At 35.7% G+C, this 12,344-nt stretch overlaps 1 protein-coding gene across 5 annotated transcripts in view; it reads right to left on the bottom strand.

Moving 5' to 3' along the window:
• TTLL7 (tubulin tyrosine ligase like 7) overlaps positions 1–12,344 on the bottom strand; it is a 153,966-nt gene that overhangs the window by 91,249 nt on the left and 50,373 nt on the right. For all 5 annotated transcript variants that reach the window (XR_005361349.1, XM_038541576.1, XM_038541575.1 and 2 more), the window contains 4 exons: positions 5,977–6,172; positions 5,641–5,772; positions 1,100–1,221; positions 186–253 (listed from right to left, as the gene is read on the bottom strand). Coding sequence is in view for 4 of the 5 variants with exons in the window: in XM_038541576.1 (XP_038397504.1) it covers positions 186–253; positions 1,100–1,221; positions 5,641–5,772; positions 5,977–6,001 (347 nt within the window). In the remaining variant the exon portion in view is untranslated. The remainder of the gene's footprint in view (positions 1–185; positions 254–1,099; positions 1,222–5,640; positions 5,773–5,976; positions 6,173–12,344) is intronic.

Genomic DNA, 12,344 nt, shown 5'->3' with positions numbered 1-12,344 from the left:
ATTCTCAGTTACCTCCTCTACAAAGTGAAGGAAGACCAGGGAACCTCTAAGACCTGCTATCGCGAAAATTCTATCTCTTCCATCAAAATATTATTTCAAATCAATGTAACCTGGTGAAAGATGCACTATAATATTCAAAACAAACTTTGAAAAGGTCTTCTCTATTATAAGAAAATGAAGATTACTTAGTCATATTTCTTGCTAAGAAATCCTTTCTACAGATCTCCCCCATTCCTGGAAAATGGTTGATCCTCTGGAAAATAAAAAGGTAAACATTAATATTCTCATGGACTTAATGAAAACATTCATTTATACTACAATAGAGTTACATCCATCCTGCGAGTTTAATGTTTTTTTTAAGAACTGATTGTTATTAATGTAAAATAGTTAAAATTAAATGACCTCTAATGACTTTATAGAATTAAAGAATCTACAATAAGCAAAGAATAAAATTGCAAATTTTTTAAGAAATCAGACAGTGTTTACACAGATATTAAAGTTACAATTTTCTGTATTGAATAACTGGTAATTCAAGTTCCAAATTATTTCTAGTATTTCAAAGTCACTATATTCATACAGATAAGAATTGTAGAAATATTGACGAAAATAGCCTTGTTTGTTCCCTATTGTATTGTCAATTCTGTATTACACTCTATGCTAACAAACTATACAAAATGTTGACTATCTACAATTCTGTGTATTTGGCTTTTCAGTTTGATGTCTATTTTTTTAATATGTTTGCTTGACATTCTAAAAATAAAAGAATGAAGTCAAATTACACATAGCAGACATTACAAAGTATTTCCACTTCCTGATACCTCTGTGCAATGTATTCCACATCACTTGTAATGCAAAGCACCCATGTGGGAAAAGTTTTCTCCTATTAATTCTTCCTTAAAGATGGAAAGAGGTTAAAAGATTGGAAGGAATTCAGGCTTTTATGCAAACAGTAAAACTGGACAGCAAAAAACAGGCTATGAGGCTATGTAGGTAGGTTAGAAATGAAATTTAATGTCAACACATTAAGAACCCTAAGTAAAATTATAATGGAATTCATATACTCTCCTGAAACCAATAATTGGTCATGATTAATCCCCACCTGGTAATTTTGCAGCTCTGCAATCTTCTCCTGCTGAACCGCAGAATCACACCATATAAGGTTACTTGTTTCATCCTCATCTGGAGTTTTCATAAATCCCATTTCATCTATTACTAAGCGAACTGCAAGTAAATGATGAAATTAAGTGAAAATTAAAATACTTCTGAAATATATTCGTTGTGGAAACATTTTTTGATATATGCAAATTTTATCTCACAGTATTTCATTTGCAAAATATCCATTAGTTATAGCATACCCTTATTTTTAGTAACGACAATTTTTCTAGGGCCAAATTATACTCACAGTAACTGAGAACTGTTTTTAGATTGCACTCAAAATCTTTGGTTTCAACCCTCTGAGATTTAGCGGGTACACAATACTGCTAAAGAGTTCAGTGACTATTCATGGCACAGTGAAAACATACACACAGCTGAGACAACACCTCTACTCAGGAAAATGTACTTCATGGCTTTTTTTGTGACCTTGGGCTAGGTACAAAAGGGAAAAGGTAAAAATAGTTCCTGATCATTAGACCCATCCTATACTTTCAACCTCCCCAGATCAAATTATTTTTAGCAGTTAAAATCAAGTCAGCTGGGTTAATTCAGGATATGGAATAATGAAGTAGAATTCACAGTAGAGATCTGGAAACTGGCCTCCTATCTGCTTCTAACCCTTTAATCCTATTGAAAAAAAATTTATGCACAGAGGAAAGTTTGTTTTTTAGTACAAACTATTCATATGCTCCTCTCTGATTTGGATATCACAATTAACATACTAACATTATTCTTCTAATGAATTTCAAGTTTAGAATAAGGATAAGCAAAATATTTAGGATAAATTTGAGTTCCAACAGAATTCTGAGTCTTAATAGAAAGGTGTAATTATATAGCAGCACTTCAATATTTTTATTTGTAAATGTTTTCCTTTTACTGTGTATCTTATGTATGAGGGGAAATGGTAAAAGGGGATCAATTGTCTAAATTTACTTGGCTCAAGTATAAAACTGATAAGCAGACAGACACCTGTTGGTCTCAAGTCCTAGAGATTCTTGATTGCTTTTTGGCCAACGAGAAAGAAAGGACTTTTTATGCAATGGTTCAGAGCACAAGCACAAAAGAAGAGAATAGTGATGATCTTGGGGCAGAGGAGGAATGCTGAGCTGAAGTTGCAGTTGTCCATGAGAGCCATGGGGCTGTTCTGAAGGTCCAGGTGACAAGGTACAAAGCAAGAGTTGGGATAAGGGATGTTCTCTTGTCTGCCCCAGACTACCATGAAGCTTTGATGACTTGAAGGCTCGGGACCTGCTGTGCACCCAGGCCTAACAGGAAGGGCAAGGGCAATAACCACAAAGCCTGGGAGACTCCTTTAACTCACTCCTAAGCAGAAAAAAAATAATAAAGCCAGAATAGCAGCTTAAGAGCAGACCTGTCCCTGATTGCAGGGGAGACATTGTTTGGGGCTGCTCAGAAATAACTGAGACGACCTTACAGAGAGAAATGGAACCGGTGGCAGTTACAGACGGAGGGAGTATAATGAGCTACTAAAAAGTGGTTATGACTATACACATGAACCAGTGAGGCTGGGACCATTCAGGTTACATAATAGTGGGAAAGATCCATTCTTTCCTTAGATTCACAAAACCAAATCTGTAAGGTTAGTCATATATAAATCCCTTTTATTATGAAATTCAGAGCTTGGAGAACTAAGTTGAACTTCAAAGGAAAATACAATACCGGGTATTAAAATGTCACTTTTCTCAGGTAAGCTATTTAGTCAAATTTTTATTTGAACTGAAATTTTAGAAATCAATTGGAATCTTTTAAGGATATCATCCTCCACTGCATGGAAAAGAAATCGCTTTAACGCATCAGTTCCAAACAGAAAGCTGATGACAGCTAAAGCCTAACTCTACGCCTTTAAATGCTAATATTTTAGGAGCTCTCTTTTAAAAGGGGGTGAAATAATAGCCTCTGTACTGAATTTCTACCAAACCAAATGCCCTATTGGTAAAATAGTGATAACCATATAAACTATTTTCTCACATTTCCCTTTACATACTTACATATCCCCTTCTCCAATCCTTCTTGTCTCCGTTTAATAAAAATTACCAAAAATACATTCCTCACAATTTGTCCTGTGATCTTTGGCCTTGACCCATAGAGCTTTCAGAGGCTGCTCAGGAATTTTAAAAATAGGAATCCATGAAACTCTCTGAATTTTAGATACAGAAGGTACATTTATGTTTCTCATTTCAAATTTCAATTCATATTTTATTTAAGCAGCATGACACAGTAAATAGAAAACTGAATTTGGAACCAAATGAATTTGGGTTCAAGTTCCACTTTTGCCATCTGTGTGAACTTGGGTAAGTTGCTCACTCTCACTGGGCTTGTTTCTTTAACTCTACTATAAAGGATGTATAGAGAACTGGGTGTTATAGGCAACTGATAAATCATTGAACACTACATCTGAAACTAAGCATGTTGGATAATTATATTTAAATTTTAAAAAACCCATGTGGAATTTCATAATGTATTAATTATAGAACTACTGAGAGAATGCACTTCATTATTCCACAACATGTCTTCATAAGAAATTTCTCCCAAGACTCAGGAATACAGAAGTCATATCTCCTTTGAATGATCAGTATGATTTTATCTTCTGCATTCTATAACTGATTATTTTTAAATATTTGCTTTGGTTGCCAGGAAGCTCTGAGTCAAATCTATGTCCATCTCCAACTATAGAGACTCTCACGGAATGTATTTTGTATCCTTATCAGCCACAAGATTCGTCTTATTTTGCTCTTTATTTTTCCATGTTTATTTTCTTATGACTATTAGCCACTTCCAATTCACTATTAGAATGAGGAAAGGCAGGAGAATGGAAGGAAGGGAGTAATGCAGCCTATTTTAGAGGGTTTCTGGAAGAATTAAATGAAGTAATGCATGTGGAAATGTTTGGTCAATGGTTATAAAAACATGACTATTAAAACTACAGCAAAGTATTCTACATGAGGGAAACAGGCAACACCTAGGGCAAAAACACAGGTGTCCTAACTATGGCTTGAGTGTATTTCCATTATATAATTCAAACTGTTAAGAAAGCAGTAAGAAGTAAGCTGTTGTATATCACTAGCTTAAATAAGGGAAAAGCAAGGAAGCACTTCCTCCCTGACACATGGCCAATTCTCCCTTTCCCTCCCCTCCTTTGTATTCTCCCAACAGTCCCTGATCCAAGGACTGAGTAAGAAATTCTCTTAAACCCTGAGCAGGCTCAGCAAGGAGGTAGGAGTCAGTATAAAGAATGCTAAGGCAACTTCAGCCCTGGGAAAGTGAGAGGGAATTGCACTTAGACCCTCTCCTGTAGATCAGGTTCCTGATGAACCCCACCGGAATCTTAAAAGTAAGTAAGAGGATAAATTAGCACCACTCATCAGTCACTTTAACAGTGGTCACCTTATTCTTGTTTCTAGAAAACATGCTGCAAATAAACCCTGAATCTTGCCATCTCACCCTCCCATGCTAACCTGTTTCAAGTCCCTGCCTCTAAGGACCATTTGTTGAAACACAGTATCAGGAACCTCAATTGCAGTGAAATATTCCACTGATTGCTCAAGAACTTTGGTGAATTACTGTAAATGGAAATGAGACTCTTAAAGACTAATAAGGGTAAGAATAATTAACATCCTTGAAGTTCATATGATTTTCCTTAACTCTTTTAATGCAAAATGGCTAAGAGGAAGATTGGTTGAGTACTTCTGGTATTTGTTAAAGAGTTCTGCAATGGTGGGCAAAAATATCTTTAAAAAAAAAAAGATTTTATTTATTATTCATGAGAGACACAGAGAGAGAGAGAGGCACAGAAACAGGCAAAAGGAGAATCAGACTCCATGAAGGGATCCTGATGTGGGACTCGATCCCAGGACTCCAGGATCACACCGTGGGCCGAAGGCAGGTGCTAAACTGCTGAGCCACCCAGGGAACCTCCTGGGCAAATGTATCTTAATTTAAAACAATTATTCTTCTTATCTATTCTGTATACAACAGAGAATACATAAAACTGAAATTTCATTAATAAAAAAGCAACAGCATCATCAAAACGATTTCTTAAAACAGAGACAAATGTTTTTTTAAATGTGTTTTTAATGTTTTTAAATCAGGTTCTCATTGTTTAATAAAAATCTCAAATTTTGTACTTTTTATTTTTATTTTTTTAATTCAGTACTTTTTAAATTTTACATCTAATACTTTAATCTATTTAATGTTTATTTCATACTTGATTTAAAAACTAAGTATTAATCAAAACCACATATATTTAATACCATCCCATTAATAGCTACAGCTTTTCATTTACATTGATGTTCTACTTGATTAATAACATGTTAAATATCTCATAAAAAGGAACATTTCATAGAAGGCATTTAAAAATCAATTACACAAAAGATAATTATCTCCCTGAATTTCTACATTGTTTTCAACATCAAATCAATTTTTCCAACAATTATGAAAACCTTATGAGATCCTTAGAAGACCTACCAATTTCAAACTTTGTTCCAGCAACATTTGCTGTGATGGTTCCCTTCTTTTTCTTCTTTCTGACTTTCCTTTTCATTGTGCTTTGATAAGGCAATTCTGTATTCAGATCCAGGGGAGAAGGTCCCTGAATAACTTTAAAAGAAATGTAAACCAACCAAACATCATTAAAATAACAAAAATTCCATAGCAGAGAACACAAATGCCCCCCCAAAAAAGGTAAAACTGTAAATTCTAGTTCTTTGAGTCCTCAATTAATTTTTAATTCTTAGAAAAAATTCTCAGTGATGATCTATAATATATTCATGTTTTGTAATGTGATCACATCAATCTGCTTACCTCTTTCTTGAGGCAAAGATGGCATTATTGCCTGTGCCTGTTACAATGTGTGCTGTTGTACCAAGCTTTCAGGAAATCTGGAAGGCCTGCATTAGTCTAAGTAGGATATGGCTCCAAATCACTGAAGGTTCCTATCATATTATCTTGATGGAATCCTCAGATTTCAGGGCACTGAAGTTCTGGGATGAGAAAGTACCTGTAGGGATTTTAAAACAAAGTCATTTAGAAAAGGACTTTTATGGAATTTTTCTGTTCTTTTTAAAAGTCAAGTGAGGGCAAAGTTAATCAACAAATGTTTGTCAATTTTATTAAACCTTATGAAAAATGCCAAGTGATAGTTCCCTGTCCTAAAAAGTGCACAGTCTGGAAGGTTTTATTTAAGTTATACCATATTTACACACAATAAATAACATGCCATACAAAAACAATAATAATAACCACATTCACTACCATCTATTGAACACTTACTATTGCTCCCTATTGTAGTCACTTAAGCCACTTAATCTTCCAACAAAACCATGAGGTAGAAGCTTTTATCCCTCTCTTCAGTTAAGTAAATTGATCTCAAAAAGGACAGATCTTTACACAAAGCATGACAAAGTGGAGATTAAAATTAACATCTCTCTGATGTCAATGGCAGTGCCCTTAACTATGAACCCACACAACTTTCAACCCAAGGTCTGAAACTTAGGGGCAGCATTACTTTTAATATGAAACAATGTGTCAGGACAGACATCACATACCAACAGAATACAGAGAAAAGGGATTCCTCATTAAGGAAGAGGGGCAGTGGTTGATGGGGAGGAAGGTGACAACTGCATAATGCAGACCACATTTGAATTGTGACTTAAAAAATAAAAACAATTTTGAAAGGCAGAAAACAAGGAGTCTTTATTACCATGACCTTATTTGGGCACACACAGGAATGCAATAAACATTTTTTAATGAACTAATTTGATTTGGCTACACCTTAGCATGGCCTACATGACACCTATATTTTCACTCGGTATGTATGAACCTAGGTATTCATGCCCTGACTACACTACACTGCCCAATCTACACTATCAACTTTCTAATTTCTCCCTTCACATTGTAAGAATCTTTGAATTCTTGTAATATGTCTCTAAACACAATGAAAAATTATATAACCTATCATGATAAAGGTATGGGATTAATATCTTTATCAGGAGATTATCAGGTTTATCAGAAATTCAGCTACATAAAATGTGACTCATATACATCACATCCAATAGTCATTTTTAATAATAAGATTCATTATTAAAGGGACGCCTAGGTGGCTCAGTGATTGAGTGTCTGCCTTTGGCTCAGTGCATGATCAAGTCCCGCATCAGGCTCCCTGCATACATCTCTGCCTCTCTCTCTGTGTCCCTCATGAATAAATAAATAAAATCTTTAAAAAAAAAAAGATTAAAAAAAAAGATTCATTATTAAAGAAAATTTAGAACGTAGTTTGTTCTCAGGTACCAATTAAACTAAAATAATTATCTAGAACAATTCAATATAAAAACTAGGAACTCTTATTTATTATAGACCAACTGTGGGCAGGCACTGTTAAGAATCTAAAATATCTTATCTCGTTAGTTTAGATACCATTTCTGAAGTTTTCCAGATATGGAAATTAAGGCTTTCTAAGTTAAATAAATCAAGGTAACAGTTTATAAATAGAAAACCTAGGCTCTGAACCCTGTTCTGTCCGATTGTTCATACTATTCACAAAGCCCCACTATTTTCAGACACTGTGCTAATACACTATAAAGATGTAAAAAACAAAAAACAAAAAAATCTTGGCAACTCAATTGCAGTACAAACTGCAAGATATGGGTGTATTGTGGGAAATCACAATACTTCAGACCAAACAGTGAAATCACAGTGAATATCCCTAGACTGATCTCAGCTCCCAATTCCAAGCTGGAAATAGACTGGATTACCTTTCAGAATAAAAGAAAGGAATGGTCTAAAGTTCAGCGTGATTTCTTTCTGGAAGCTCTGTGATACCTCAGGGAGGTAACTATGTAGGTTTACAAGTCCTTGTCCAACACCTTGTTACCGGAGTAAACAAAGATCCCCTTATGGTAACAGAGTACGTGTTACATTGAAAGTAGGTGACAAAGTCAACAGGAGTGTGAGACAAGGTCTGCCTAACTATACTGACACTACGTTAGTAACCGTCACAGGCTCTAAAAAGAGATTTGTTAATTTCTGACTTAAATAAAGTGCCTAACTACTCTGATTAGTGTAGACCTCAAAACAAGCACTGTTACCTCTTCTCCCACCGCACAGTAATTTAAAGGCCTTAAATTTAGTCTTTTCATACATATGCCTTACTACTTAATTGCACTTATGTTCTGGTGAATAACAGTAAGAGTGCTTTAACAAACTCAAGAACTTCATTCTACCAGTGAATTCTAATCATTTCACTTTATTCTTAGTAAGAGATAGGAGACGACAGACTGATCACACCACTCAAATGAGCCGTAGTTACCTACTTTTCAGAAGTACACAGCATGTTTCAGTTACCTCCGAAATACTTGGAGCCAAAGGTTTCTTAACCTCAGCTGCAAAATAAATCACTTAAGGAACTTCTGAAAATCCTGGAAACCAGGTCACACCTTAGGCCCCGGTGGGGCCCAGGTATCGGCCATACTTTAAGTTCTCCACATGACTGTATCATGCAGCCTAGACTAACAAACTCTGTTCTAATGACCCTGAAGCAAATAATAGTTAGTTATACACTTATCAGAAACAAATAAAACAAAGGAAAAAACTTTGGAACCTATATAAAAAGAGGCCAAATATTTAGGTGAAAAGCACCCATTAAATCTTCATTTCTAGTTCAAGTAAACAAATTGGGGGGTCCGGGGAGGAATTAGAATATCAGCAGAAATTAAGACAATAAGCAATTTTATTTTGCAAATAAGCCATTTCCAAAAGGAATCAATTTCCCAAAATGCCAAGCAAATGCGAACCTTAAATGTAGAGGCTCCAGTGCTACCATGCAAAACAATAGATACATAGGACTAAAACAAAAAAAAAAAATTCTAATTCCGATACATTTGTGTTGGAGTGCTCTTTCTTCCCCATTCTTCCCTTTGGATTACAACCCATCATGTAAAATCCAAATAAATTTCCACTTTTCCCCTACAGCCTCCTCTGACTATGACTGAAGAAATTAATTTCTCCCTCTTCTAGTCTATCACAGAGACCATTATTTGTACCTATCATATCACCAACCACAAACTCTGAAGGTAAGTGTGTGAAGACATGTGGTTTCCTTCTCTCTTGTTCACTCCCCTGCTCCCAGAGCTTAGAATATTTCCTGACATAATGCTAAATAAGCACTTGTTCATGATGCCAGATGAGAGCAACCAGAGGTGGTCACGGAGCTCTGAGAAGCAAATACGTATCATTTACAGAACACTTTCACATTTTTAAGTGAAAAAAGCAAAGTACATAAAAGCTTACATTTGGGTAAAATAACAGAAGCATATGTGGAACACAGGCATAGAGTAGTGGCGGCCTATTGCAGCTGTGGACAGCACATAGAGACTTACTTTTATGTACAACCTTTAGTGCATGTATTGCCTATTTAAAAAGTAAAATACATGTGATAAAAGTTTGTTTCAATATTACTATGTTAATAACAAAACCCATCAAACTTTGTATTTCATTTGTTTTCCTTAAAGATGTATTTATTTATTTGATAGAGAGCATGTGTGCACATCAGCGGGTGTGGGAGGCACAAGGAGAGAAGCAGTCTCCCCACTGAGCAGGGAACCCCACATGGCGCTCGATCTCACCACATTGAAATCATGACTTGAGCCCAAATCAAGAGTCGGATGCTCAACTGACACCCAGGCACCCCAAACTTTGTATTTCATTTAGATGAAAGTATAATATGGTAAAAAGGGCACTGAACAAGAGGTTAATTTGAATTCTTATCCTTTATAAGACAGACTTACCAGATAGACAACTTAATTTCTCAATGTGCATAAGGAAGAAATTGGTTTTTCCCAGACTTAGTCTAAAATGCCAACCAATGAAGAAAGCATTGGTGGTATTTTTGAAACAGGAACACAAGACATCTTTTGTGTAAATCACCTGAGAGAAACTCATACCTTCCCAACAAATCCCAGAAATCCATGCCTTAGTGAATACTATATAGAATGGGTTCTTCGTACATATTGGTGAAATTTTAGCTTACCATTGATTACTAAAATGAGTACTGAGTGTTATGCTGTATGTTGGCAAATTGAATTTAAATAAAAGTTTTTTAAATAAAATAAAATAATCTTTATTAAAGGTCAGTGGAAACCAAAATTAGTGTTAAGGTGAAAATACGTAAAATAATTTAAGTAAAAATTTAATAAAAGCCATTTTTATGGTGAGGAGAGGGAAGGAGAAAGAAATAGAAACTAGTACCTACTATGTACTAGGCATTTTCACATAACTTTGTATTTAGTCCACTCAATAAATGCCCCAATATGTTTTATTCCAATTTTATATATAGGAAAATTTAGATTTCATGGCTAAGTAACTTGCCCAAAGTTACACCTAATAGGTGACAATGAAGTGGCTTATCTCTAAATTCCATGACATATCCTACTTTGTATGCTACCATCAAAATTCAGTCTTTAAATAGGACATATTGAAGATTTCACAAAGAAGCTTAATTTTGCTTGCTCTCATTCCCTTTAAAAGCTAAGGAATGAGAACAAGAGAATCAAGCTGTGGTTTAAAATGTGGTTGAGATCACAAAGTTGCATCAGATTTAATCTATCTTCTTAGAACATCAAGGCAGATATCCATGTCCAGACTCTGTCTTCCTGTCTTTTCCTTCCTGAAGATACTGTAATTCAAAAATACCGTTATGTATCAGCATCTGTTCTCAGTGACAAAACAGATAAAAATTTTTCTTTCTTTGTGGTGCTTGCATTCTAGTGTGGGGCAAACAATAACAGCAGACATATTAAGTAAACTACAGAAAATGCTAAGTACTCTGAAGGGAGGAAGCACAACTGGTTAGAAGATCAAGAATGTGGGGAGAAAGGAAGGAGAAGGGTTGCAGTTTTAAATATTGTATCCAGATAGGCCTCATTGGGAAGGTGATATTTCAAGAAGGGTAATGACTTGTCCTCACAAGTGGAGTTGATTAAAATCTGATGCATGTGTACATATATATGCATGGAAGTATGTGAGGACGTGAACACGTGTGATGGGGAGGGAATGGGGAAACAGCATTTCTGTGGTACTCAACAATCTTAAAGCCCTCCAATATGGTTCTTTTTCCTAAATCCTGGTGTTCCTAGATATTTATCTTCTACATTGATTTTAATCTACATTTACTTTTTTTTCACACTGATAAGGAGAACACTCAGGTTTCACAGTGTATATAACTAGTTTTATATACTTTTGATAGTATATCACTCTTCTGGTGGACAGGGAGAGAGGAGGGGCAGGGAGATCCCAACCTCTCCATATACTTTGTGTCCCCAGTACTGACATTAGATTTTCACACATTGCTGATGATTCTCTTTGGTTCTTGTTTCTTAGCATCATAGTTTTTGACATCCCCCTTCCATATTTGATATCCTATTGTATGAGTTTTCAGTTCTCAAAACCCATCAAGAAGAATCTCTGTTAGTCAGGACAAGCTACATTTCAAGACAAGAATAAACATCCCCCAAATCTCAGGAGCTTAAATACCTAAGGTCTATTTCTTAATCATGCTGCATATCAACCAAAGACTGGCAGGGGTGTTCTGCATTTCATAGTCACACAGGAGGACCCAGGCTGTTAGAGCAGCCATTATCGTAAAACGAGTCACTGTGGCAGAGGGAAAGGGTTTTTTTTTTGTTTGTTTGTTTGTTTTTTAATTTATTTTTTTATTGGTGTTCAATTTACTAACATACAGAATAACACCCAGTGCCCGTCACCCATTCACTCCCACCCCCCGCCCTCCTCCCCTTCTACCACCCCTAGTTCGTTTCCCAGAGTTAGCAGTCTTTATGTTCTGTCTCCCTTTCTGATATTTCCCACACATTTCTTCTCCTTTCCCTTATTTAGAGGGAAAGGGTTTTGGAGGATCTTGTATATGCAACTAATGACACAAAATTTCTACTCACAGGTCAATGGCCTGAATAAGTCACATGACCCCTGCCAACAAGAGTTAGGAAGTACAATCATTCTATATGACCAATAGGAATGAAAGCCAGAGGGCACCTGGGAGGCTCAGTCAGTCAAATGTCTGACTCATGATTTTGACTCAGGTCATGATCTCAAGGATGAGACTGAGCCCTGTGTAGGGCTCCACACTGGGTATAGAGCCTGCTTAAGATTCTCTCTCTCCC

This window comes from Canis lupus, chromosome 6 (genome assembly GCF_011100685.1).
Source record: "Canis lupus familiaris isolate Mischka breed German Shepherd chromosome 6, alternate assembly UU_Cfam_GSD_1.0, whole genome shotgun sequence".
Classification (NCBI taxonomy): Eukaryota; Metazoa; Chordata; class Mammalia; order Carnivora; family Canidae; genus Canis; species Canis lupus.
This window is presented reverse-complemented; position numbering and strand designations above follow the sequence as displayed.